The sequence below is a fragment of the Pangasianodon hypophthalmus genome, chromosome 1 (genome assembly GCF_027358585.1).
Source record: "Pangasianodon hypophthalmus isolate fPanHyp1 chromosome 1, fPanHyp1.pri, whole genome shotgun sequence".
Classification (NCBI taxonomy): domain Eukaryota; kingdom Metazoa; phylum Chordata; class Actinopteri; order Siluriformes; family Pangasiidae; genus Pangasianodon; species Pangasianodon hypophthalmus.
Window position 1 is genome coordinate 27,125,944 of NC_069710.1, and position 25,792 is coordinate 27,151,735.

Here is a 25,792-nt window from a genome sequence, read left to right on the forward strand (position 1 = left end):
CCTGGGTGTTTTTTTTGTTTTGTTTTGTTTTTTTTTACTACTCATGCAACGCCTCTAGAATTTTAAGTCTCTATTCACAGAAAATACACACACACACACACACACACATACACACACATACACACACATACACACACACACACATTATCAGGGGGAAAAAAAAAAGGAAACACACAATTGAGCACACCAACACCAAAAACTGTGCCATTCCCATTTACCACACAGGGCAGTGCATGACAAGCGTGTATCCTAATCGTAGCTAAAGCTAACAGTCCCCTCCCTGCCTGCAGCTGTCTTTTCAATTAAAGCAGCCGATGTGCGTGCCCTCTGAATATTTCTCCCAGTGGGACAGGTTGTCGGGGGTTTGTTGTTTGTGGTCGGGGGAGTAATTGTGTCTCCGCTGCTCTTCTCTCTTGCTGTGCTTCCAAACTGCTGACAAAAAGGCCTTTTAATCTTGCCTTTTATTTAAACATGCTGAAATGAGAATTACACTGGGCGGGGTCTTAAGCTTTCGGTCTGTATCTGACATTAGAGAAATTTCTGTTCGAAATCTGCCATAAGTGATTTGTCAGCCTAAACATTAAAAGACAACACAATGTTCTGAGATTATGTGCATGTGCATTTGTGGTTATTTGTACAAATAATTTAAAGTTGTACGCATGCTGATGCTCTGATAGATACGTGAGGCTTTCAGGCGGTGTGAAATGCTGCGATAAGTGTTCCGTGCAGGATTTGGAGCAGCAGGTCAGGCTGACAGAAAGCGTGAGCATCACAATCTCTCACTACAGTAACTATAGTGCTTTGAAATGCTAATTATATTAGTTACATAGAGACAATCCCTGCACTGACAACACAGATATCGTCAGCCATTAATAGCAGGTGAAATCAGAGATGGCTTCAAAGAAACTGCTTCTCACAGCGAAAAATAATCAGTGCAAGTCAGGGGTGATCATTTTCCATGCATTATAGTGTGCAGATGACAGCTGTTACGCACAAATTTAGGGTCATATGACCTACAGTTGGACCCACCATAGCACTGTTGTTAAACAATTAATGAAAAACCCCTCAAAGAAATCTGCGTATTTCAAGATTACATATAGAATTTTTAATAAGGTTTAAAAAAAAAAAAAAAAAAAAAAACAGTTAAACCATATGTCCAGTTTTTTAAAGCTATCGAAACAAAATGATTAGCCTGAGTCTTCCAAAAAGCAAACAAGATATACACAAAATAACAATAAATGATTTTCATTTCCCAATCCTTTGAACAAGAAAGTGAGAAAACATTTTTTCTGCTAAGCTAAAATGTTTACCTGAAGTGACTACCCGATGTGTATCATTACCGTGTTGACACACAGTGTGTATACACAAGCGAGATGGTGTAAGCTTATCATAGTTGGATGTTTACAATTTACAATTAGTTGCTTAGCAGAAAGTTGGGAAATACTTTTGCTTTTATAATGCTAGAATAAGTTAAATGCTGTCTAAAATGTACTCAGCATGGTTCGCTGCTAAGAAGGAAAAGGAAATTACAGGTGGACACTGCATTGTATTTATAAATGGGTGAGTTAGCTAGCTAGCTGGTTTCTTGTTTGGAAAATAAATGCCATTACACAGTTGAGTATTCAGCTGTTTAGGATACAACATGAACCTTGACCTGGGGTCTGGATTTAAATGTTTGAAACAGTCTATGCATAGTGACTTACATCTTCATTCGTAACATTACGGCCCAAGAGAGATTACTGTACATTCTTGTTGCCTTGCTTTAGAAGAAACTCTGTATATAACTACCAGAAATGGACCTGTAAATGGCTCTCACACTGGGTAAATATAAAATAGAGCTGCATATTTTACCACATGCAAAATCTTAAATCCTAATATCTAAATACACAAATCAAAATCTCAGTGGTGTAATAGCCAAGTTTCACACTTTTCCAGGTTCTCAATATCATCAGGATATTTATCCTTGGTTGTGAGAAGCATGTAAATACATCCTGCTAATCACTACATCATGATCACCACATTGTTACAGGTTCTTTCCTCTCACCTTTTCTGAGCTGGACGTTGAACTTGCGTCCGATCTTTTTGGTGAAGCCTGTGGAGGTCGTACTCTTGCTGGCTGGACTGATGATGGGTGCTGATACAGGATAAGGTTGGTTTTGCTCCATTTGGGAAGACGGGGTCTGGTGATTAACATTAGGATGAGGGCCACTCTTAGACATTCTTTTAGGACTGTAATCAATGCCTCCGACCACCACACTACCCCTATCCCCAGGTTTGGATTCAGGAGTTAGTCGGCTAGGACCGGGACCAGGTTTAGTGTCAGTGGGTAGCTGTTTGGGACCAGGACCAGGCTGGACACCCAGCTCACTCTGGGAAAACTGCTCATACTGTACTTTCCTCACTGCTGGAACCACATGGAACAGGATGAACGGGGAACGCATGGCCTGCCTGAATAAGTCCTGTGCTCTGCAGGAGTGAAAAACAAACAGGTAAATAATGAGGAAAAACAAATAAATCAACAAAATGGCATTGTGAAATGTCAATATGCACCCACGTGCACACCAATAGATCAAATCATTCAATTAGGTCACAGACATTTGTGGGAAAACAGCATTTTTCTTGTAGTGGAGACACTTGTCCAGTTAAGAGGAAGACACAGTCAAAGGTCAGCAAATCAGCATTACTAATCGCTGGCTAATTGTGCTGCTGCAGCTGGAAACGAGGCTAATTCACATATTACATTATCTACCATTTACATAATCACAAAGCCTTGGGGAGTAAGCAGGGATGCATTAGAGCCCAAGGCCAATATCTGTGTCCACACAGAAAACAAGGGTACTGCATATAATCTAATCGAAACCTTCAGAAACCTGTGAGTGGTGACTAACTTTTGAACTTTTGAAAAAAGGGATTGTGAAAACAGAAATGCACAAAGAACAAAATGTAACACAGCAAGCATGCACAGTTAAAACTAGTGTGTGGAAAGTAAAACAAACTATGTCTCAAAATGTGTAGCTTGTGTACTTTCTGGCAGTTGTTAATGAAATATCTGCTGAGAGGAGAGACTCTGTCTGTGAAGCCCCACATTCTGTAAATGACGTAGACCACCAACATTCAACCGATCAGGGCGAGGACGCACCATTAGTTGCCCATCCATAAATGCCCAGGTTTTGCGCTACCATTCAGGTGGTCTAGCCTAGGCAGCATGTTTTGGAGGAAACACTACAGGAAGGGGGCAGCACAGCTCCCCAGTTCACCCCATATCCATACAGCTTTCCTCCAGGTTCTCCGGTTTCCTCCCACCTCCCAAAAACATGCCAGTATGTGAATTGGCTATGCTAAATTGCGCCTAGGTGTGAATGTGTGTCTGTGGAACCCTGCAGTGGATTGGCATCCCATCCAGGGAGTATTCCTGCCTCATGCCCAGTTTTCCTGGAATAAGCTCTGGATCCACCATGAGACTGACAAGCATGAAGCAGTTACTGAAAATGAATGAGTGAAAGAACTACAGATAGGACTGTGTCTGTCTGGATTATAGGTTTTAAAACCTCTAACTTCATTTAAACTAAGTCAAAATTGGACACAGTACAAGAACCACCAAACAATGAAGTGTGGAAAGCTGGAGCATGACTGCACTCAGTGGACACAAAGTGCCCTGTGGTTTGGATTTTTTGTAAACTAACGAACACCAGGCATGTAAGACATGACGCCCCCTGCTAGAAATTATGGTCAAACCATTCAGGCCAGAATTTAGGATGTTTCTTTTGTGTCAGTTTTGTCACGGTTCAATGACGAGAGGTAATTAGATTTTTTTTTGCAATTTAGTACACACTGTTGAGATCCTAGAAACACAAATATATCTGAGCACATAAGAAGCATACCTTCACAATACAACACACAAGCACAAAGGATTATGAGAAAGAAAGAGCACTGAAAAAATGCCGTCACACGCGCGTGAATGTGAGTGTGTGCATGTGACAGGCACTGAGCAGCTTCTGTAATAAGCTCTTCATTTAGTTCAGTCTCTGCATCTAGAGAGTAATGCAGCCTCACCGAGAGACCTCTCTTCATTCTTATGCTAATTCACCCTTCCAAAATCAAGTAAACAACAGTGTGTATGTGTGCACGTGTGTGTCTATGCATGTGTGTTTGTGTGTGTCTATGCGTGTGTGTTAACGAGCAGAGCCGTGGCACGCAGCTAATCACACAGCTCCCCGCCTCTGATTGAATAATAAACGACTCCATCAATGCATCATTACACTGAGTTAGATTAAGCAGCACTAAATATTTATCCATGCAAAACAATCCAATAAAGATTAGAATATCTCTTTGAATTGAAACTCTGCATGCCACCCAGTCAGAAAAGAGAGATGAAGGGATGAAAGAAGTTAGTGAGAAAATGACAGGGGGCGAGAAGAAAAGAGGCACAGATACAGAATCTGATTATTTTTTTCTGATCTCGGGGTTATCAGCATCTCGCTCTGTTTAAAGTGAGCTGCAGAGAGAAAAGATGGCTGAAGCTAAAGAATTGCTCAGGTGTAGATTTAGTCTGTAAATTGTGTCAGCCCTCTGCCCGGGGCAGAGCATCCTACACAACCAGTTTTTAGTTAAATGATGTTAAAGATGAGAAGTCATAAAATAAAGGCAAAAAATTTTCAGTGAGTGTACGCATGTGTGTTTTAACTGTTACACTGAACTGTATTCAGGGAAAACCTGTTGTTTTGGATTTGGCGTAAAGTTCCTTCACACTGTGTGTAAATTAGTATTAGACTACATTACTGTCCATTCAGTGCTCCGTGATCCACTGAAAACTATTACTTCATCGGTACTTGAACATGCGCACAATGCCAGCATGACCAGAGTATTCTGAACTCCAGAGAAGAACAGGAGATGATATAAGATATACAGAGAACTGAGCTTCTGTTTGTTCCTCTCATATCTGACTCATTAAAACTACTGCTCCAAAACGTCTTTGCTTTAGCTTTGCTAATGAGGTGAGAGCAACCCAGTACCAGTAAATTATTAAACTTTTTTTTTCTCCAAGAGGAACATGAGGTACAATAAAACTGGCACAAAAATTAGTTTAACATCTAATTACTTGTTTGTGCAAATAACAGGAAAGTTGTATGTTTTGTAAGTTGTATCAATGATTTACTGATGCGCCTTATTTTACTGATTGTGATTCATCACAATTATATTGTCACACTGCGCGTGTGTGTACACATGTGGTGCTCATATGTCTATCTGTTTTTGTATACGTATAAAAGAGAGGGATAGGGGGACACATACTGTCTGCATGCCTAGTACATGCTGAGAAATGAGGGCTAACAGTAAATCAATAGAGGAAGGTGTGTGTGTGTAAAGCCGGGCTCAGTCGTCCACTGTGAGATTACTGAAGGTTAACAGAGCAGGGGACCTAAACATACCCAATTAAAACTTTATACCTCAGGAACAGTATCACCCTTCCACTCTCTCTAAATCACTGTGCATGTGCAGACAAAGAAATCAGACAGAGAGAGAGATAGATGCAAAACAAAAAGCACAGAGAGGGAGGAGTAGAAGAGCATCTCTGACGCTGAGGTCTGGTCTGAGGAGATGTGAGCGGCTGAAAGTAAAAACAGCATAGGGTGTTACAGAGGAAAGAGTAGAGGGATGTTATAGGGAACAGCTTTATAGGAGAGAGGAGAGGGAACTTCACCCAGCCCACATTGGAGTAAAGGCTTACTGTTCGAATCGGATGTTGCGCAGGTCGTCATTATTAATGCGCACGATGCAGTCGTTTTCCTGAAAGAGAGCCTCGCGCTCGGCCTTTCCTCCCCTCTCCAGCCTCTTCACCAGCAGCCCCAGAGTCCTGCACAATCACAGTGCATATTAATGATGCGCAGCCCGGGACTGTTGACACCACATAATACACGATACACATAGACCAAGAGCCGACCACAACCTCAGACATCACTGATCATCTGCAGCAGAGCTGCAAAAGCATGAAAGATTCATAATAATTAATAAGATAATAATACAACTCAGTGTCACTGTTTTTATTATGAAAGTTTATCAATATCATAGTATCTGCTCATAATTTCATGCTTTCATCAAGACAACATTAAATGTTGCAGCATGTAAGAATCTGATTACTAGTTATCTATGTTTAAAGGAAAGTAAATGACTGTTTTATGAAAACAAAATAGAAAAAGCATTCCATTTGTCAAGACATTTTGTTGATATTAAAAAAAAAGTTTTATAAATCTTGTAGTATATTCCGGAAGAGTAAAAGAAAAAAAAGTTTTTTTGTTTTTTTTTTAAATAACAGTAAGATAAAATGTAGTAGGAAACTGTCATCACTTCATACTTACTGAGATGTTAATTTCAGAAATGTATTTAAAAGAGCAATTTTAAAAACTACACTTAAAATGGGATTAATACAAATTCAACCCATTGTAAAAGATAACTCATCATAAAAATAAAAAAATAATTTTTACAGGTGCAGTTTCTACTTGTGTTCATCTGTAAGAAGTTATTATGTTAACAGTTATTTTATTTAACATACCAAGTTAAAATACTAATTTTCTTTTTTTTTCATATGTTTGAGTGAATAAAAGTATCCAGATATTATTTCATTTTTTTAATACTGTTGGTATACAGTATGAGAGTAAAACCCATTTTATCAAGTGATTGTGCTTGTGCCCGAAAAGTAGATGTATGTGCACAGGTGTCATTATTATGCATATTATGTATATTATGCATAGTGTTACATTAAAACTATAGTTATTTTAGATGTGCTTATCATATGCAATTGCGATACCTTCACACGCTTAGTCCGTAGTACACAATAAAACAAAAAAAGAATCACAAAAATCACCACAGAACAGCACACCCACAAAACATGGCTATAGAACCGTGCACTAGAGTTCCACAAGCTTGATGGACAGAAAACAGAAAGAAACAACCTGTACCTTTATCCTTTTATAAAGAGGGCAGAAGGAGCAATGAAGAGTTCACAAATTTCAAAAGTAAAACTTCAAACTTTATTAAGAAGGAAGCAGAGGTGATATGAAGGTGATGTTCCACTGTGAATATGAGTCAGACTGAATATATCTCAGCCAAACTATATTCCACTGAGCCGCTCAGAGGCTTAGCCATGAATCCTCACACATCAAAACTGACACTAGAAACTGGAGCTGAGGTTTGACATATAGAAATTCTCTCAACTGCTGTGGTGTCAGATTCTAGGCTGTGTGTTGTGAAGGGCACTGTCGCGAGTAATCCACAAACCTTGAGATGCGATCATTTCCAGGCAGCTGAATCGCACCATCACATTTGACAAGTTTAAAAAGTGAATAAGAAGAAGAGCAGGTCTTAAGAAGACACATGCAAAGTCTGTACCGCATCAGCATTCCTTTCCAACACTGAATCTTTCACTTCAAACAGTAAAAATAATCAGATGCTCTTCTTAGGTTTCTGGTGTGTGTGTGTTTGTGTGTAAGGGTAAATCAAAGATATCATGAGCTCACAGACAGTCAAACTCGGCTGTAAGTTAAAAGCGGTTGTTTAGACACAGATAGAGACCTGCATTTTAATACCCTTTACTAAAAACTGAAAGATGAAGGTGTGAGAAACATCAGCAACTCCACTTATGAAGAAAGCTGACAAATGAAAAGAAAGACAACAACATTAGGTGTGTTAGTAAGGTGTTGGGCCACCATAAGCTGCCAGAACAGCTTCAATGTTCCTTGCCATTCTACAAGTTTGGAATTGGAATTCTGGAACTGTATCGGAGCGATGAACACTGTTCTTTGGAAAGATATTCCCTCAGTTAGGTTTTGATGATGGTGGTGGAGAGTGCTGTCTAACATCACTCCAAAATCTCCCATAGGTGTTAAACAGGGTTGAGATCTGGTGACTGTGAAGGCAATAGCGTATGATTTACATCATTTTCATTCTCTTCAAACCATTCACTGAGCCCTTGTGTCCTGTAGATGGTGACTGGGTCATCCTGGAAGAGACACATATGCAGCAGCAGGCATAGCGTTGTTGTTGTTGTTTTTTTTTTTTTTTTTTAAAAAAACAAAAAAAAAAAACAGTGTGCACTGGTCACACGTTCTTTCATGGAAAGCCCGTGGCATTACAAAAATTGGAATCGGCTGCACTTGTGAAATGAGCGAGAGCCTGATAACTCCGGACTGCAATGACCAACACACACCATGTTACAACTGTTATAAAAAGCTTTTCAGTACCTTTCATATTTCAGTCTCTGCGATCTACAGCACTCGAGAAAGAGACCGAGGATGTTGGTCATTTTAGATGACTTTGGAAGCTCTATTTAAGGCTAAAATAACATCTCAAGTGCTGCCACAGAACTCTTTATGCTTCGATCAATAGTTTTCAAAGTCCCAAGTTCATAGACTTTGTTTATTCAATCGATCAAATTTTTGGAGAACCGCACTCTCCTGGGCTTGCTCTCTCACCTCACCACTACCAGTACTAGTTTGAAGCTGTTAGAAGGTATATATATAGTTATGCAGTGCCACATAGTGTGTATTCTGCCAGATGACCATTCTACACATACTGGCATAGGTTATTGTTTCCAGTTTTGGACACCATACTGGTAACACCATGATGCACTAATTGAGGTGGCTCAGTGGTTAAGGCTTTAGGCTACTGATCTCCAAGCTGATGCTGTTGGTCCTTGAATATGGCTCTCAACAGCTCTAGTCAGTCTGAATAAATATGTTGGCCTAATGAGTTAAAATGTGATATATAAATATAAATGTTCTATCACAGGATAAAGGTGATCAGTTAGAAGAACTCTGTATTGACTGGCGTTGCTTCTTCCCTCTAAGGGAACAGGTCAGTTGGACCCCAAAAATTAAATTAAATTTAAAAAAATAATAAAAAATAAAAAAATTAAAAAAATCTGGATAAAAATTAAGGCATAAGATTGCATCGTATTGGTGTGTGTGAGTCAGATATATTCTTGCTATTTTTTGGGGATCACTGGCATAGGCAGTAACCAAGAGAAAAGAGCCATGACTTTGCATAGAATGAATCAGTTCGTCTCGCTCACTTTTAAAAACAAAAAGTGATGCAACTCAATGACATTTTCATATCATCGGATTTCAGTTATTGATTTCGTATGGTGAAAATTAGATGACAAAATTTGTGACAAAAGCATTGTCTGTCTTTTTGCATGATTTTGTAGCATGATTTAAAATCTTTTTGCTGCTGATAAGACATTTAGTAACCAAGCTGTTTGTTCTTTTTTGTTATATATAAAATATTGAATTCATTAAGTTGTATTTAGTAAGTAACTGGGTAAAGTCATTTATTTATAATTAAAGTATGGCAACCGGGTTGTAAGAGACTTTTGAGCCTGCATTTGAAAATGTGATTCAGATATTGTGTATGCGCTAAGATGAGGCCTCAGTAGGCAGGAATGTTACCACAATTGGGTTTGAAAATACCATTGCACCTTTGCAAAACGCTGGCATTTTGACAATGAAAGTATTCATGCTTATGCAAGCAAAACAATAACCATAGGCCAGCCATTTAAATGAATGAACGAATGACTCAAAAATTAAGAAATCAATAATTATTGTAACCAAAATATACAAAGTAATGAGGCGTGAGGGGAACATTAGATACAGATATATATGTAGACATAGATATAAATATAGATATAGACCGGGAGAAAGGCTGAGACAGAGAGAAAGAAAAGCAGACTGGACACCTACAGATAAACAACTGGTCTCAAACTTCCCCACAGCATCATCACAGAGGTGTAATGCAACTCCTGCAGACAGCCACTGGATTTTTTAGCCTTAGGAGATTAAACACTTACACACATACAGAGTAATGATGCACTAATACGTGCAAGTGGAGCCGCACATGCTTTATCTTCATAAAGTAGACAATGACTGACCAGAAGCGTGAGCTAACTCCCACAGGACCGATCCAGAATCTGCTGTGCTTCATTATTCATAAGCTATTAATGTTGGAGTGAAGTGAGAGAAGATTGAAGTGACCCTGCTCGGCCCAGCCTTTCGGTCCCTTGTTTGATTAAAATTATTTCAGCACTAACAACAGGAATATGAGCAAGGTTTCTCAGTCGGGTAGCGGGATCTCAATCTGGAGCTGTCCCAGCTGCAGTCATTAGGACACACTCAGACGTGACTGGCTAAATCTGTAGCTCCATCATTATCCGATCGGTGGTAGAGCCGCCCGCCGCTTGAGTGATGGCCCAGAATGCTTCACGAGAAGGAGACCACCTGTTCTCCTCCACTGCCTTTAATTGAATAATAATGCAATCAGAATCCATTTATGCGCCGCAATTACACCACTAGTTGTTTACAGTTCACACTGGTCATGGGATGAGATCTCATTATTGGAATAATGTATTCACAATCCTTGGAGTGTGTGTGTGCGCGCGCGCACATGCATATTTGTCTTAACAGCAGATGCTTGGTTCCAGTCTCAGAATGAAGACAGCATCCATTTTACAAGTCTTTCTGTCTCTTTGCTCTATTGGTTTGACTCCTCTGGCCTAATGAGAGACAGCAGTCTGAGAGACACCGCCACAGGCCCTGATAAAGCCATTAGCAGGATGTGATGCACAGCTGACTGTGCTGGTTAGAGATATTTGTTAATTTGACACTGATTATATAGCATACATGAGTTATGTAGCATCTGAAGACACATTTCAGGCAGGGAAGGATGTGATGAAATCACCTTTGTTCACTTTGCACACAATGCATTTTTGCATTTTGATTTTAAATTTTAAAAATTAAATTAAAAAATAATTAATAAATAAATAAATTCAATAAAATTCTCTTTAAATTCCAGAAACACTAAAGCTTACTGTCCTGTAAAATTATTAATCTATCATTATTAATCTAATATTATAATCTAAAGAGGTTGCATCTAAACAATATTCAGAACACTACTTTATTTTAAGACTTGCATGTTTCCATTTTATATAGGCTTTAAATTAAATAAGTCTATTTTTTTGCAGAATTAATCTCCAATAGAAAAGGTCAACTATTTATAGCTCCTATCTAAAGCTCCTGAAAAACCCTGAAAAAAATCCTTTTAGGACCCGTAACCAGGACATCTGATGACGAAGCAGACTTTAGTTCATTTGTTAGTGAATTTTCAAGGCGACCTTGGGCAAACACAGGGCTGTTACTGAAGGAGCCACTGTCACTGTTCGAGATGAGCTTTTACCCTGATTGGGTCTGGCGCTTTAGCTGGATTGGCTTGGCTGGGTTCCGCACCCCTCTATGACCATAAAGCTGTGTCTCATTCTGAGCTGTGAGTCCTGTGTCCCCTCTCGCAGTCTATAGAGGGATGCAAAGTGGCAGACTCATTCCTGCCACCCTGAGTGAACTCTCTCAAGACCCCAGCTATTGAATCTTCAATTTATTATTCAGTGAGAGCTCTGGAAGGAAGCCATAGAAAATGGCATGCGCAGTCAAGGAGAAATCGCACATGTTTCAGCAGTGCATTGTTGAGGAGGAGAGAAAATATGCCTCACACTGTTGAAGAAAAGCAAGTCCTTTGATAAGATATGCTACACAGACAGACAGAACAAACGCAGAACAATGTCAGTCACTGTCAAAAGCTCGAGAGGAGCTGTGAGAAAGAAGAAAGAGAGAAAAGGAAATGGGAGGGTCGAGGACAACATGGAGCGATGTGACTAACACAGTAGCGTTTCCAACATTCAATAACAGCTTGAAAGGAAAGAAAGAAAGATAGGTAATAGAGTTAGAAGAAAAGACCACATGCGGTTATGGCTAACGAGCTAACTGGGTGAGAGGTTTGTCGTGGATGAACTGCAATTTACCTTCTGTCTCTGGAGCTGAACGGCACTACGTGGATTCCCAGCGGCCCGCCGCCATTAGATACTTCCACCGGTTTGAGCAGGTCACTGCGGGACAACCATGGAGGACAGATTAAAAAAATCAACTGCCACAAATTCACATAACAAAGGATAGTAAAAAGAAAACAGGATAACAAAGCAGTTTTTCTAGGTGGGAGGTTGAAAAGGCTCGCAGTTGTGCACTTCGACTAGTCTGGATCTCTTTCTAAACAGGGCCATCTATAATCCAGACAGCCATTAAGACATGTGGGTCGATGAGGAACCCAAATAGACACCTCAATTAAGTGATTACAATCAGACCCAGGCCTGCAGCAGGCCATATGTGTGTATGTGTGTGTGTTTGTGAAAAGCACCCCGCAAGTCAGATCCTTGCACAGGAGACTGACTGTGAAGAGAACAGCGTGCTCCAATAACCTAAAGACAATTTTATTAGCCCCGTGCTGCATTTGTTTGTATTGAATCTGAAATTAATCAAACCACATGCCATAAGTGCTTTCTAGTTGAACTGAAGGCTAAAAGAGTCTGCATTAGACTGGAGATAAAAATGGTCCTAATAATGCCTCATTATGCAGCCTTGGCTTTTGAGCTTACTCTAGAGAGATCGAGTCCGCTCGGCCCACTGGTTCTATCCGTCCATTCTTGCCTTCGTCTCTCCTCCTCTCTTCTTCCTCTTCATCCTGTGGAGAATGGAAAACAGAAAGTGAGGCAGGTCCCACACAAGAAAAATATTTAATCCAGAACCACCAAAGTTGCTTGGTTCATCCCTCTAGATGCAGAACCAAATCAGAGAGGGTTCCAAGTAGAACCTATAATGATCCAAAGTAGCCTTAAGGAACCAGTTTTTCTAAGTGTTAGGTATCTCATGAGTCAGTGTCTTAGGAGGTAGCACTTCAATAGTTACAATAGCAGCTGCAACAACACATAACCGTGCTACCAAAACAGGTGACTGCTACCTCACAGAGTAATGTTAGCTGACAGCTAACCCCTCAAACATTTGTGTGGTTGTGTCAAATAAAATTGTACCACAAATAACCTGGCTGTCCAGTGGATTGGTAAGCAAACTATGAGCTAGCAAGATGTCTAACTTATACATACATCTGCTAGCTCTAACAATCCCAGATGGCTAGATGGAATAAAGTCATCATATCACTAAATATTCTGACTAATTCAGCCATTATCTGGCAGAAATAAAATATTAAATCAAACCAGTTACAAATAACATAGTTGTCCACTACTCTAGCAAACAATAAGTTACTTTGCTGGCTAATTTATGTTAACATACTCTAGTCCTAAAATTCACAAAGATTAGAATAAAGTAATTACTTTATTCACACTTGGAGATCGCACAGCAAATATATGACAGGCAACCCCCGGCATAACATAAATAAAATCTTCAGCAATAATAGTCCAAACAATTGCAAATAACTGTTTGCAGCAGATTATGGATAGGACAATGAAGGGTACGTGTATGATGTCTTCAAATATCAGTCAGGTGGAGGGATTTCAGCAGGCAGCATTATGCAAGTGTTCAGGCTGAATACAGCTTGAGTGGGCAGCATTTGTTAGTTTTCAGACACATTCCTGGTTTCTCTCTCACTCTAATCTAATTTAGTAAGACATGAGACATGAGTGACTCAGAGTATTTCACTGGTTCCACTGCAGCAATAGTAGAACAAAAAAAATGTCTGTTATTGATTATTCATAAACAATCAGCCGTAGGTCACCAGGGCTTGAGTTTGCAGTTAATCAGATATAAGGGAAGGGTGATTTTTTTCTCTGTCTTCCATCATATCCTCCTTATCCCTGTCTCTTGATTCTGACTTCATATCTGATGCCATTACCATCAGCAATGCAGCAAGAGGTTTAATCCACAAGCTGTGGCACAAACTCATATTACTAAAAGACATCACATGCAAATGACATTGGTTGTGTTTGCTTGTGCCTTGTTCTATTCCTAAGAAAATAAGAGAGAAGCTTAATACGCAATCAAGCACATCTGCATTAAATGAGGAAATATCTGCATAATGACAAGTGAATATTCCCTCTCTAATTTCGCTCAAGCCCTTGACTGGAGATCATTTCCAAGGCCAAGTGTGTGCCTAGACGCTAAGCGACAGCCTGCACCGGTTTGTTAGCCACATATATTAATATTCCGCCAGTCTCACCCTTAACCTTCGCCTCTCGCTGAAATGTCAAGCACAGCTAAATAAGCGCTTCGCCGTCTTTATATGGAAATGCATTCAGCCTTTTCAGACAATCATCCTCTACAAAATGTGTCCTGCAGCCTGGAGAGCCTGTCTGGCCCTCTCTCTCCTTTTCTTTCTCTTCCTCTGTCTCTCCCTTCTTCCTCTTCATCACCGCCTCTCCCTCTCTCCTTCCCCTCCCATCCTCTTTTCCTCTCCATCACGCCTTTGTCAGAGAGATTAGAGAAAGGGGTCATGAAAATTTCATCAGAAAACCGGAGGAAAAACAGTGAACCATTGCCTGTAAAAACGAGTCAATCACCTCTGTCTCAAAACACACCCCTACTGTCAGAGCCTTAATTACATGTCATCCAAACATTAATTTATATGAAAAGTAGCTGAAAATAACAGACTTGTTCTGACAACGATCTCTCATGTGAACCTGTTTCACAATTTCAATTCAGACTCAATTCCGAATGTGGAACAAATTGGAATGTGGAACACTTCACTCAGTAAGAGTCAAACACTGATTTAAATTGCATACGTACATTTACGAGCAAATAGAGGGCACGTCATCCATCACAAGTCACACATATTGTGTTTCAGAATTCAGCAGACAGCAATCACAAGTCAGTAAGTATATAGTGAGAAAGAATAAACAGAGGGAAGATGTCTGGGGTAGAACACTGAGGGCAGATTGTCGGTGACTGCAGCACACGCTTGCGTTGTTTTTGACAGCACTAAGATGGCATTGAGGAGCTGGGCTGCTTCACATTCATCACCACTGACACTGGCAAGTCATTAACTCCAGGAACAGAAGCTGCTCAAGGCATAGAAAGAGAGAGAAGATCTCCCAGCTTCATTGTTTGTAGAGTGAAAACATTATGTGATGTGAATGCACCCTTAGTGGAATGTCTCTGTTTGGTTTAACTGGATTTTTAAAAAGGTGGGAAATGGAAGGAGAGAATTGGAGATCACGAAAGAGACCCATAAATGAGGCTTCTGTTCAGATTTCAGAAAATTAGTCATTAGTCAAATTCAGAGTGAAAAGCATGGTATCTTCCTAAAGTTTTGGTGGAAAGTATAGTTCGTATGTAAAATCCAGAGAGAAAGCATCCCAAAATCTTTTGTGCAGAAAGAACTAACAGTTTCTATCTGTCCCCAAAGGCAGCAAGTCAATCAGAGGAAAGAGAGCAAAAGATCTTTTAAAAGAAAGAAAGTTTAAGAAAGACAAGATGGCTGCCAGGCATTCCATTGTTCACCTCTGTCCACCTGCCAAACCAGAGGCACTTAGACAAGGTGACACGACAGCATCACTGAAGCCTTGATCATCATTTCCAATAAGTTCTGCTTGTCCCACATGATCAGAGGTCATTTTCACCCAAAGGGGACAGTACTTCCTCACTTTCCTTTATTGAGGCCTTCACCACTAGCTTATGGGTGTCAGTGGGGCACATTTAGCTTATGGGTGTCAGTGGGACACACTTAGGCCATGTGTGGTGTGTGAAAAGTATGAGTCAGAGAGAGAGAGAGAGAGAGAGAGACAGAACCTTAACCCTAAAAATTACTAGATAAATAAATAAGTAAATAAATAAATAAATATTTTTTTAAAAGAATTACATTTATACCCTCTACTTCAATCTCCTGACCAACTAAAGAACATGCTCTATATCACACCTTGGCTTTCCACTAACTAGAATATTACAGAATGTCCTGGATGACTTAAAACCCTATACAAGTCTCCCTTCAGGCCGTTGGGGTTCATGGGTGAGACGGTTTTATCATACAAGTCAAACGGCCACATTTATACCCAGAACAATAGTGCTAAACAAACCACATCCCAGCTCAACCTGACATGGAAATACAGCGATAATGGCTGGTCTTTATCTTCAGGGAGCTAACTGCAGTCAGCATTTAAAGTATATCTCAAAATCATTAACCAAACACCAAGCTCTGGAATTCCCTTTCCACACTGGCCTCAGCATCTGTTTTTACATCCAACATAAGGAGCTAGTAAATGAGCCATGGAATAACAGAAGGAAGAAGGTGATTTTTGTGCAGACTCTGAAACAATGACTGTTGAAATATTTACAAAGAGCCCAGTCATGCTCCAGACTAAAAATATAAAGTGGTAATTAGTACACATGGTGCACCCCTGAAAAGCAGCACAGAGACAGTGCCAAACGAAACACCTCGCTCCTGTGTGTGAAGTCATTCAAGCAAAACTGTAGAGGTAAAAGGGTGACAAAATATTTAAATTAGTACTATTTAAATAAAATACATTTTCCATTTACACACACTGCTGAAGCCACCAACCACAGCTGTTTTGAAAATATGATAATACATTTCTATTCAAATCTTTTCGATCCTTATCAGTTCAACACTCTGATTTATGGACTCATGAGTGCCTAAGGTCACATTCAGGCATGTAGCCTGGTGCACTCTGTGCTGTGTAATCTAATTAGTGTTTGGGACACAGCCCTGTCCAGATGGGTTCACCTGAAACAAAGCTTGTAGGAAAGGCAGACAGCAGGGAAGACAGTCAAAAAACTGGGCCTTGTAACTACAAGCATATTCACAGGTATGAACACACTTGATAAAAGCACATGAATGGTCAGTTTAAAAAAAAAAAAAAAAAAAAGGATCACATATTATGAATGTTGGGAATGAATCATTAGGAGCCTTGTACTACCAGGGCATATGATGGTCTTTAGCTTAGCCATCAAAAGGGCAAATGGTTGAACGTAGACTGAATGAGACTACACCAGCTTCTTGGCTTCACTTTAATTTTCTAGGAAACCGTTTATTCTATTGCGGCAGAGAATCGTCTGGCTCAAACTTCAGTGTGGGTGCAACAGACCTTTGGCTTGAGCATAGGAGAATATTTACGATCCATTCAACAACTCTCAAAAGTGGCCAACTGGATAAGAGTTCCAAATGGAGGGGACACACTGTCATATAGAAGCCGAGGCTGCACACTCAAGGCCATGTCAAACCCAAATGGAAACGGGCAAGTCCATTCTTGACAAAGACCCATTATAATATAGCTGTCCCTCAGAGCCAACTTCCATTATCCCAATTAAAGCTTCATGGGGCAAACCTGATTCAATTGGCCTTGACTGGTAGCCACACATTAACCCTTTCAACCCTCAGAGCTCCATCTTCATCCCCCATTTCAATGACCCCTATTACAGCAGTCAATTTATCACACTGGTCAGCAGTTCTTAGACATTTATACGCATTTATGCTGGACCAACAAACGTTTAAAGGAACCTAAACTCAGACTAAAAATCATTAGTGAACACTGAGAGGGCCTGGATAATCCAATCTAGAGGCATGAATACTATCTGACTGCGGTTTGCTTTGTCCTGTATGGACTGAGATGAGATGCAAAGCATATTTTGTGTCAGTAAGGAACATATCATTTCAACTGTTATGCGATTTTAACAGGCAATCTGAGCAATCATCTTCGTTAATGCCTCACATCATGTTCAATCACAGCTCTGTCGCCTTATGTATCGATTGAATCTCTTGTCAACTTACCCCACTATCATTCTGCAGCCTGTCTGACATTACGAGAAAGACCGGATGACAAAAAGAGCAAGGTATATGCCAAGTCAATACAGTACTTCAATCAATGAAATCTTCCAAAAGATGCATGTGTTGCAGTTACACACCCACCCCGAGAGCTACATTTTTGGGAGCAAAGACAGATAGCTGTTCACAAATAAAAGAAAAGCGATACTAAACTGGAAAGCTGTGCAAGAGTAATTAAGTTGTGAAGTTTTTATTTAGGCTTAAAAACAAAAAAAGAATTAATAATTAATAGGGACATATAATATGAATTAATCGTAATGTATTAAGCGTCACACTAAATTGTTTCCTATAAAACTGCATTATTTATTTAAGTATAATGTTTAATGTACATTTTACATGGTGTCAGCTGGCAATCATCTCACTAATATTTAGCCTTGCATATTTACTTTTATATACTTTATATTTGTTTCTGAAATCTATATGATATTCTGTTATATAACCTTTTTTACGTTCCAGTGAGTGAAATTTTAATAAAATACAAAGAAACCTTGCTTTCTATTTATCCATTTCCATTCTTTTTATATCTTCAATACAATGTGTATCAGTTAATACACATATTTTGTTTTAGTACATTTATCTACAGACCTAAAACTATACACACAGCAAGACAAATATCAAAAGAATCTCAAGTGCTCATAAAATAATCAACTTTTTACAAGGCGGTGGCTGTAGTTTCCCATAAGTGCTCACTCCACTTTTATTCACCTTTATTCTTGTAATTATATTTCCATGCCACTCTTAATTCCCTCTTCTTTAATCAACAGAGACATGGCACCGCTTAAATCTGTCTACATTCGTTCCCTAAGACACTGCTAATGGCGTATAAAAGTTGGGCTATGACGTGAATTACTTTAAGAAAATTAAAGCTGAACAGGTTTTTAATGCTATTAGTTAAATTAAATCAGAAACGTGAGCTGGTCGCATTTGTCCAGATCAAGAGTCTGGAGAGGGGAAGTGAGGGACGCTGAGCGGCATTGCTAAGCAGGACTACGGGCCACTTTTCCCTCCGCTCCCCCTCGGTCAATGCAACGCATCTGCGCCAAATACATCATCTGTCAACTGCGATTTCATACGCGCGCAGGCGTATCTATCAATGCCAGGGCATGCTTTGGTGGGGCGGCTGTATCGTTAAATTGCACTTTAATTAAATTAGGCCGCCTAATTATGAGGGTTTAAATCAATCACTTAGTCAATAACGAAAACCTAAAGCCTGTCGTGCCTAAAACTCTCAGTCGCTCATCAATAACCACAGACAGGAACACTCTCTCATACCACACAGAGCTTTGAGAGGGTATGAATTATTGAAAATCAAGTTACTACAATTTGCTTTTGTCCGAGGCCACTCTGACATGATCCCCGATGGCCAGGGAGCAGATAAGGACCTGGTGAGTTTATATGCCGGGAAATCACAAGGGTTTGGTTTGGTTTCTTTAATCATTTATAAATCACATGCTTCTGAAACAAAAGGACATTAGGCACAGTGACAAATTAGAGTTAATGCATAATAAGGTCACACTGTGATCCTCAACAGCAGACATGATATCGCACATGAAAATTGTACTTGATGCCCCAAAATAAAACTGTGTTTTCCCAGAAGGAAGTGAGGGAGTAAGAAGGAGCATTTGTTCACTTAACTTACTGTTATGCTGAAATGAAACGATGACTTAACATATCCTTTAAAAAAAAGGCAACGGACACTTGAATATGTCTTCACTTGAGCGTTACATGAGCTTATGGCTGCCATTCCTTAATTAATCACCATTTGGAAGTGATTAAGAGGGAGGACAATTTCTCTACCCACAATGGAAGTGATTAATCCAGCTTTGTGCTGTGAAGGTCACTGAACATGCGTGTGACTGCATATGGAAAGAACACAAAATAAAAGACCTAAACTGCAAACAGAAAAAAATTCTATTCAATACCTGGGATAGCAATAAACCCCATCGCCTGTTTTTGGGGGTGCTCTTCCTCAAATTTCTTGTGATATTAAATATTGAATAAAATACATACAACCATATCAGTTTTCAAATAGTCTCTCATTGCTATTGGAATAAAAAAAGAAATGGTCGAAGCAAACTCTGGCCTTTTTCAAAGCTAACAAGAGCAGCTTCTGCAGGTAAGATATCAATATTAGGGTCATCAGTGATAATGAGCTTGCTGAAGAGCTATCTAAGTCTCTTCTCGACAATAAATGAGGTGTTTCTGACTGAAGACACTTCATATCACACTATGAATAATTTAGAAGGGTATAAAGCCGAGGTACAGCCGCTGCAGTGGATGATTACTGACTGAGTGACCTGTGTAAGAGCTTGGCACTTGGCTCTCTTGTCTCATGACTTCATTCTCTTTACTTCTCCAAGCTGAAGTGCTTGAAAGCAAGAATCTGGATATCGAGTCGAGTTCTGAGCATGGGAAAAATCACCCATTCAGACATATTATCTTTGTGTGCGCGTGCGGTATGGGTTAAGAGAAGGGCATGGAAAATTTCCAACAAAAACCTGAAGTCAGTTAGACCCTTGCAATGGAATAACTGCACACAATGTTTCCCAAATAATTATTGTAAAATTCAACATCCATATTGGAGTCTGACTGACCTAGCTTGACCTTGACATAACACACCATGCAGATAAACACAAGCACATGTTTACTCGTACAACATATTAAACCACTATCATCCTATTGCGCAAGGAAACTGCACAGATGTTGTCCTTTCTGTGAACTTCCCGAGACTGATCTCACCTGGTGTGACCAGCCTCTGTATCCAGCCGGTACAGTCCAGCACAGGATGTGAGACTTCCCATAATGCTTATCACTCACAGGAAAGCAGATCTGTGTGTCAACACTCAAAGAGACCTGTCTCAAAAACACATCATTTAGTGGATTTTTTTTAGTCCCTCTGTGACGGCCAGCTTTCATTCCATAGCACAATACAAAATGAAATCTGTTCACACTATGGAAGTACGTTTACACACCGACAAGATTTATAGCACCAGAAAAACATAAATGAAAACTAAAACAAAAGCAGGAAAGCAGAGAGCTGTAATCACACCGCTAGATGCTTTTGACCCACTGGGACTAAACACTGGGAAATAATTCCCCTTCCTGTCTGATCCAGACCTTGGCTGTACGGACACTCTGGGCTCATTGATTTAATATGTGAAAACACACTATTATTCCCTTAACACAAAATATGGCTACATGAGATGCTGATGCTGGAAAAGTGTCAAGGTATCAAATGCCCAAATTTTAGTACCAGGACTAATGAACCTTCTCCTGAAGTCATTGTACATGTGTGTTCATGTGCAGTAATACAGACACAGAATAATACATCACTACAATAGTGCAGCAGGAAGCATAATGTTACTGGTACGATGTGAAACACGACTGTAGCAATAGAATATTTATAGATTTAGATTCTGCAATTATATATTTCCATAAAAATATCAACAGAATTCAGAATATCACCAAACAAGATGAGAATCATCGAGGAGTTCACAATCAAACCGCTCTGCCAGCACAACCATATTTACACAAAAGTTTGTTTGATAATAGAAAGTAAAACCTTAAACTCAGGCTCCACATTTTAAATTCAGCATCTTAGATATTTAAAATTTCATTAAAGCTCTAAATCTACATGCAGATTTCTGTAAAGTGCAAATAAAACTGAAACGTCGAGTAAGGTCACTTAAAAATGTTACACCATTTTATGCCACAGCGCTGTTGAATTCTCTATTCTGATTGGTCAGAAGGTGTCAGCAGCTCCGACAATAACAGTGTCCGCGAGGATTATATTAAAGCGCTTGTTCTAATGTGTTATTTTTGTTATAGGAAAAGCTCATTCACAGAGACTTGTATGATGGACACTCCACATAAGTGGAGACACCTAATAATAATAAAAAAAAAATTTAGAACTGTGTTGTTATTTGACAAAGGAAAAAAAGTATACAATTGTTGACAGGGCGAAGTTTGTTTAATATTTATAGAAGGCATCTCCAGTGTCAGTGCTTTGTAACAAAGTTTTCCACCACAGAAAAGTCTTTAGGACCTTGTGCTTTCTGGTTTCTCAGTAACATAAATGACAAGTTTTTTTTTTTGAGAGAGAGAGATAGAAAAAAAAGAGAGGCTGGTGAAGGAATGACTGTTTATTACTGCTTTAACATAAGAGGTAACAGAAATGAATTCTTTAGTGGATGACCCACGATATGAAAGTAACCACAAATGGTTAAATGTGTGATGCGATGCTCATTAACAATTTAAAAATTGTAATCGTTGGACTGTTATGGTATTAGAGGAATAAACCAGGACAGGGTGTGCTGGTGTAGGAAAATAGTCAACGTCGGCGGGGTAATGGCCACATCACACTACATCATTGTTGATTATTTTCCTATAACAGCATGCCCCAACTGTTTTATTCATTACTTATAAGAATAATAATCTTTAAAAATAGTGTCCGTAGTGAGAGGAGACTAGTATTTGTGTGCCCAGTAATACACACATTCATTTATTCACTGCGCTTAATCTGCAGAGAAACTGTGTGATGGGTTCTGAGATCGCCAGAACTGTCAGCCTACAGGGGACACACCAGCCCACCATGCAGCCCACCACAATCTGCTTCCCACGGCATCAGTCCATTCTTCCTCTTCTTCTCCATCCCTGCAGGTCGCAATAAAAACCCTTCCCAATTGACTGCTTTCGCTTTTCTCTATCACTCATGCAAATGTAAAGAGCCTGTCTCAGGTTTAAATGGGTCTCTTTCAGTTTTAGATGGAAGGCTGATCCCCTCCTGGTGCTTTGAATATTACATTGCTGAGGCAAATCAAAAGCAATGCACTGTAATGGACCCAATAAAAGCAGAGAGAGAAGCACATCAGAGCCGCTCACCGAGGAAGACGTCAGAGGGAAAACAGAGACGCCCACAAAATGCAAAACGAACAAACTTGAATTAATAGAGATGAATCATTCAGCAAGTTTGAGCTGTTTTCCAGCTCAGTGAAACTCTGTCAGGTGAATAAATGATGTTTAAGCATTTAGACCAATAGGTGTAGAAAAGTATGAACTTGTGGGTTGTCATGTTGTATATTTGCCAGATTTTCTATGGATGTCAATCATGGCCAGCAGTGCACCTGCAAAATTTCTGAGTGGGCATATATCACTCAACCCTGAAACAGTCAGTTAGAGGAAAAAAAACACAACTTAACTACAAAGTGCTTTTTTAAAGGGGTTTTTATGGCCTGATGGATGTTAATGCTTTTTTAAGCATGGCTAATCCAGCACTCGGTCAACAAAAGAACCTGAACTCTGCAAAAGCAAATCAAAAGGTTTGTCAAGGTCAGTATTCTTCACTCAAACACATAATCTGCACCTGTACACACACACACACCTTCAGTGTAACCTTTTACGATCTGATCTTGCATAAATAAGACTTCCCCGCGTAGTATTGTCATGTTTTGTTGCACGCTGAATGTCTCTGTTTTGACTCCACCGTACTGAGAGTTTTCACCACAGTGGGAGTCCAAATTCCCCAAAGTCATTATTGTCTCCTGTTAAGGTGCCCCAGCTCGCTATGATCTGTGGGTAATGAGCTGGCATCCGGGCCTAGGTTCAATTATTCTCACTGACGAAGTGATTTCTCACTCGAAGGAGCCGGGCACGGAGCACACTCGCTAATTCCAATCAGGACTTAACACGCTCATAATCACCTGTCTGGAAAAACAAAGAGCAACAGATAGATATAGAAGAGAGAGGGGGAAAAATGAGGGAGAATAAATACAGTGGTGAAATATGGGCAAGGCAGAGGTGCCGTGGTGAAGTGTAGCAAAAAAGAAGGTACTTTTCCATGGACATGGAGCTCACTGTCCAAATACAGAGGAAGAAGAAAAGAAGAATAAGAGAAATAGGAAGTAGGGAAGGTGATGAGAGGAAGAAGAATACAAAGAGGAAGAGAAAGAAGAACAGGAAGGGTGAAGAAGATAGGAGAAAAGAGGATGAATGTAAAGCAAGAAGAAAGATGATGAGAGGAGAAGAGAGGAAGATGAGGGGGAAAGGAAGAAAATTAGACTCCTATTATCCTCTGATAGAGTGCTAAAGCCCTCGCTCCACAATCATTCTGAAGGAAAATGAGGTAGTGGAACAGTGGTAATCTCACACAGAGAAGTGGAGAACTCGGAATGGAAGGAGACAAAAAAGAAGGAAAAGAACTCCAAAGAACATGTAAGCAGGTTAGTAGAGTGCAGATGAAGAAGGCAAACATTTAAGTACCATGAGGGTGTTTTCACACATGTAGTGTTTAGCCTTCCGTTTGAATGGGACTGTTCTGTTTTCACCCCTTCAGGTCAGTTAGACGTGTGAGAACACAGTATTGACACTCGACAGTGGACCAAAACATCATCAACACAACTATAGGACATGAAGCAAACATGCAAGATTTTGGGTTGCAGCAGTTTTTGATGATATGAGCTGCTAAAGTGAGTCAAAAAATAGAGCTGTAGCACCGCAGAAGTATGACATGTTCTAGAGATTTGGACTGACAATCAGAAAGAGAAAATAAATGCTGGATGTCAAACAACAATGTTTTAATCTAGAGATTTATGTAATTATTTATTTAGTACCAGCTCCATGTTCTCCATGCTAAGGTGATTTTTGTGATTTCTTCCCCGTACTCGGCAAAGGTTTGTTTACATCCCTGATCAATGAAAGAAAGTGCTTTACAAGGACATTTTCAGCCCTACATGCCATTCACTTTTTGCTTTCTGGTTAATTTAATTATGACCAGTATGAAAGTTCCCTGAAAGTGTATGTCAGAGTGTCACTGTTTGATTCTGGGGATTTTATGACCTGGCAACTGCCTATTTGTGGATGATATAAACAGCCAAAACCTGGCTGGTTCTAACTGAAACAGGACTGTATCACTACATCTCAGCGTCTTGGTAAAATAAAAAATGAAGAACTTCCACACAGCTCATGCAATGGCATGACTTGGATCACAAAAGCAACAGCTCATTTAATAGCATGCCGAGATCTGACGCGAAAGAAATTAGATTAGGTCCATGGAGATAGACCTGATCAATTAAAAATTCTGATCATTTAAAAATAACTTTTTAATATGATACTTATTATTTTGGGTGTTCCACAGTTTATCCACGCTAAAAAGCAATGACACTCTTTATTTTACCTTCACATATTAAACTCAGATGAATTCCATACTCTAAAGGTCAGTTCTATCCATCTATCTATATATGTCTGTCACTCAACCCCTTTATCTACTCTTCCCTGAGCCCTACCCATCCCTACACTCTCAATTTTGCCCCGGTCTCTTGCTGTACGTCTGCATTTCTCTCCGGCTTTCTCATTGTATCTCGTTCCCTCTATCACTCAGAGCAGGATAAATGAAGCCAGGCCTCACAGGAAAATTAAGCCTTGCGAGAACCTGGTCACTCCTTCTGCTGTGCTAATGAGATAAGAGCCAAACTCAGTCCACTTCGAGAAGTAGAGACAGACCACAGAAAAAAAGCCATGTTCCCAGAATGGGGTGAAAAAATATTACTTGATATAATTGTGCAGTCTGCATTATATATAGTCCTACTGCAGAAAAATCCATGTTCCACAACAGATTTTTAAAGTCTGAACGGTGATAACTATTGCAATTTCAAGGTGAAGACTTCATTTCTGAAACTGACTGGATTAGAACATTTGCTCTAGAGGTTTTTTTTCCCTCCCTTCATATAAAGAGTTAACTAGTATATGTATAGTATAAATGAGGACACTTTTTATGGTGTTCATCTCCACGTCCCAGCTACATGTGAGTATTGTTGTGGCTGAACTGAATATTTCTAGATAATATAATCGAAACCTGTCCATGTTCAAATGATAGTTGTTCTGTCTTTAACAACAATGTGGTAATGAAAGCAAAACAAAGGAGCTGTATATGGATATACAGATTGACAGCTCTGTACCTTAGAAACCATCCACGTGTATTTAAAACAAGTTAAATGTACAAAGGCTATGCTTTTTATTTCATATACACACAGTTTGTGTGTGAAAATATATTGTATATACAGCTTCCTCTCAATACACAAACACACACAAGCTGCTTCCCAATGAGGGAGATTTTAAACAAAAAACACCTCTAGAGTCTAAT

The 25,792-nt window shown here is 39.6% G+C and overlaps 1 protein-coding gene across 7 annotated transcripts in view; it reads right to left on the bottom strand.

The window, feature by feature from the left end:
* Positions 1-25,792, bottom strand: part of pard3aa (par-3 family cell polarity regulator alpha, a) — a 379,511-nt gene that overhangs the window by 181,072 nt on the left and 172,647 nt on the right. For all 7 annotated transcript variants that reach the window (XM_053233962.1, XM_034309095.2, XM_026944876.3 and 4 more), the window contains exons 6-9: positions 12,467-12,552; positions 11,840-11,923; positions 5,726-5,851; positions 2,045-2,466 (exon numbers count right to left, since the gene is read on the bottom strand). In XM_053233962.1, coding sequence (XP_053089937.1) covers positions 2,045-2,466; positions 5,726-5,851; positions 11,840-11,923; positions 12,467-12,552 — 718 coding nt within the window. The remainder of the gene's footprint in view (positions 1-2,044; positions 2,467-5,725; positions 5,852-11,839; positions 11,924-12,466; positions 12,553-25,792) is intronic.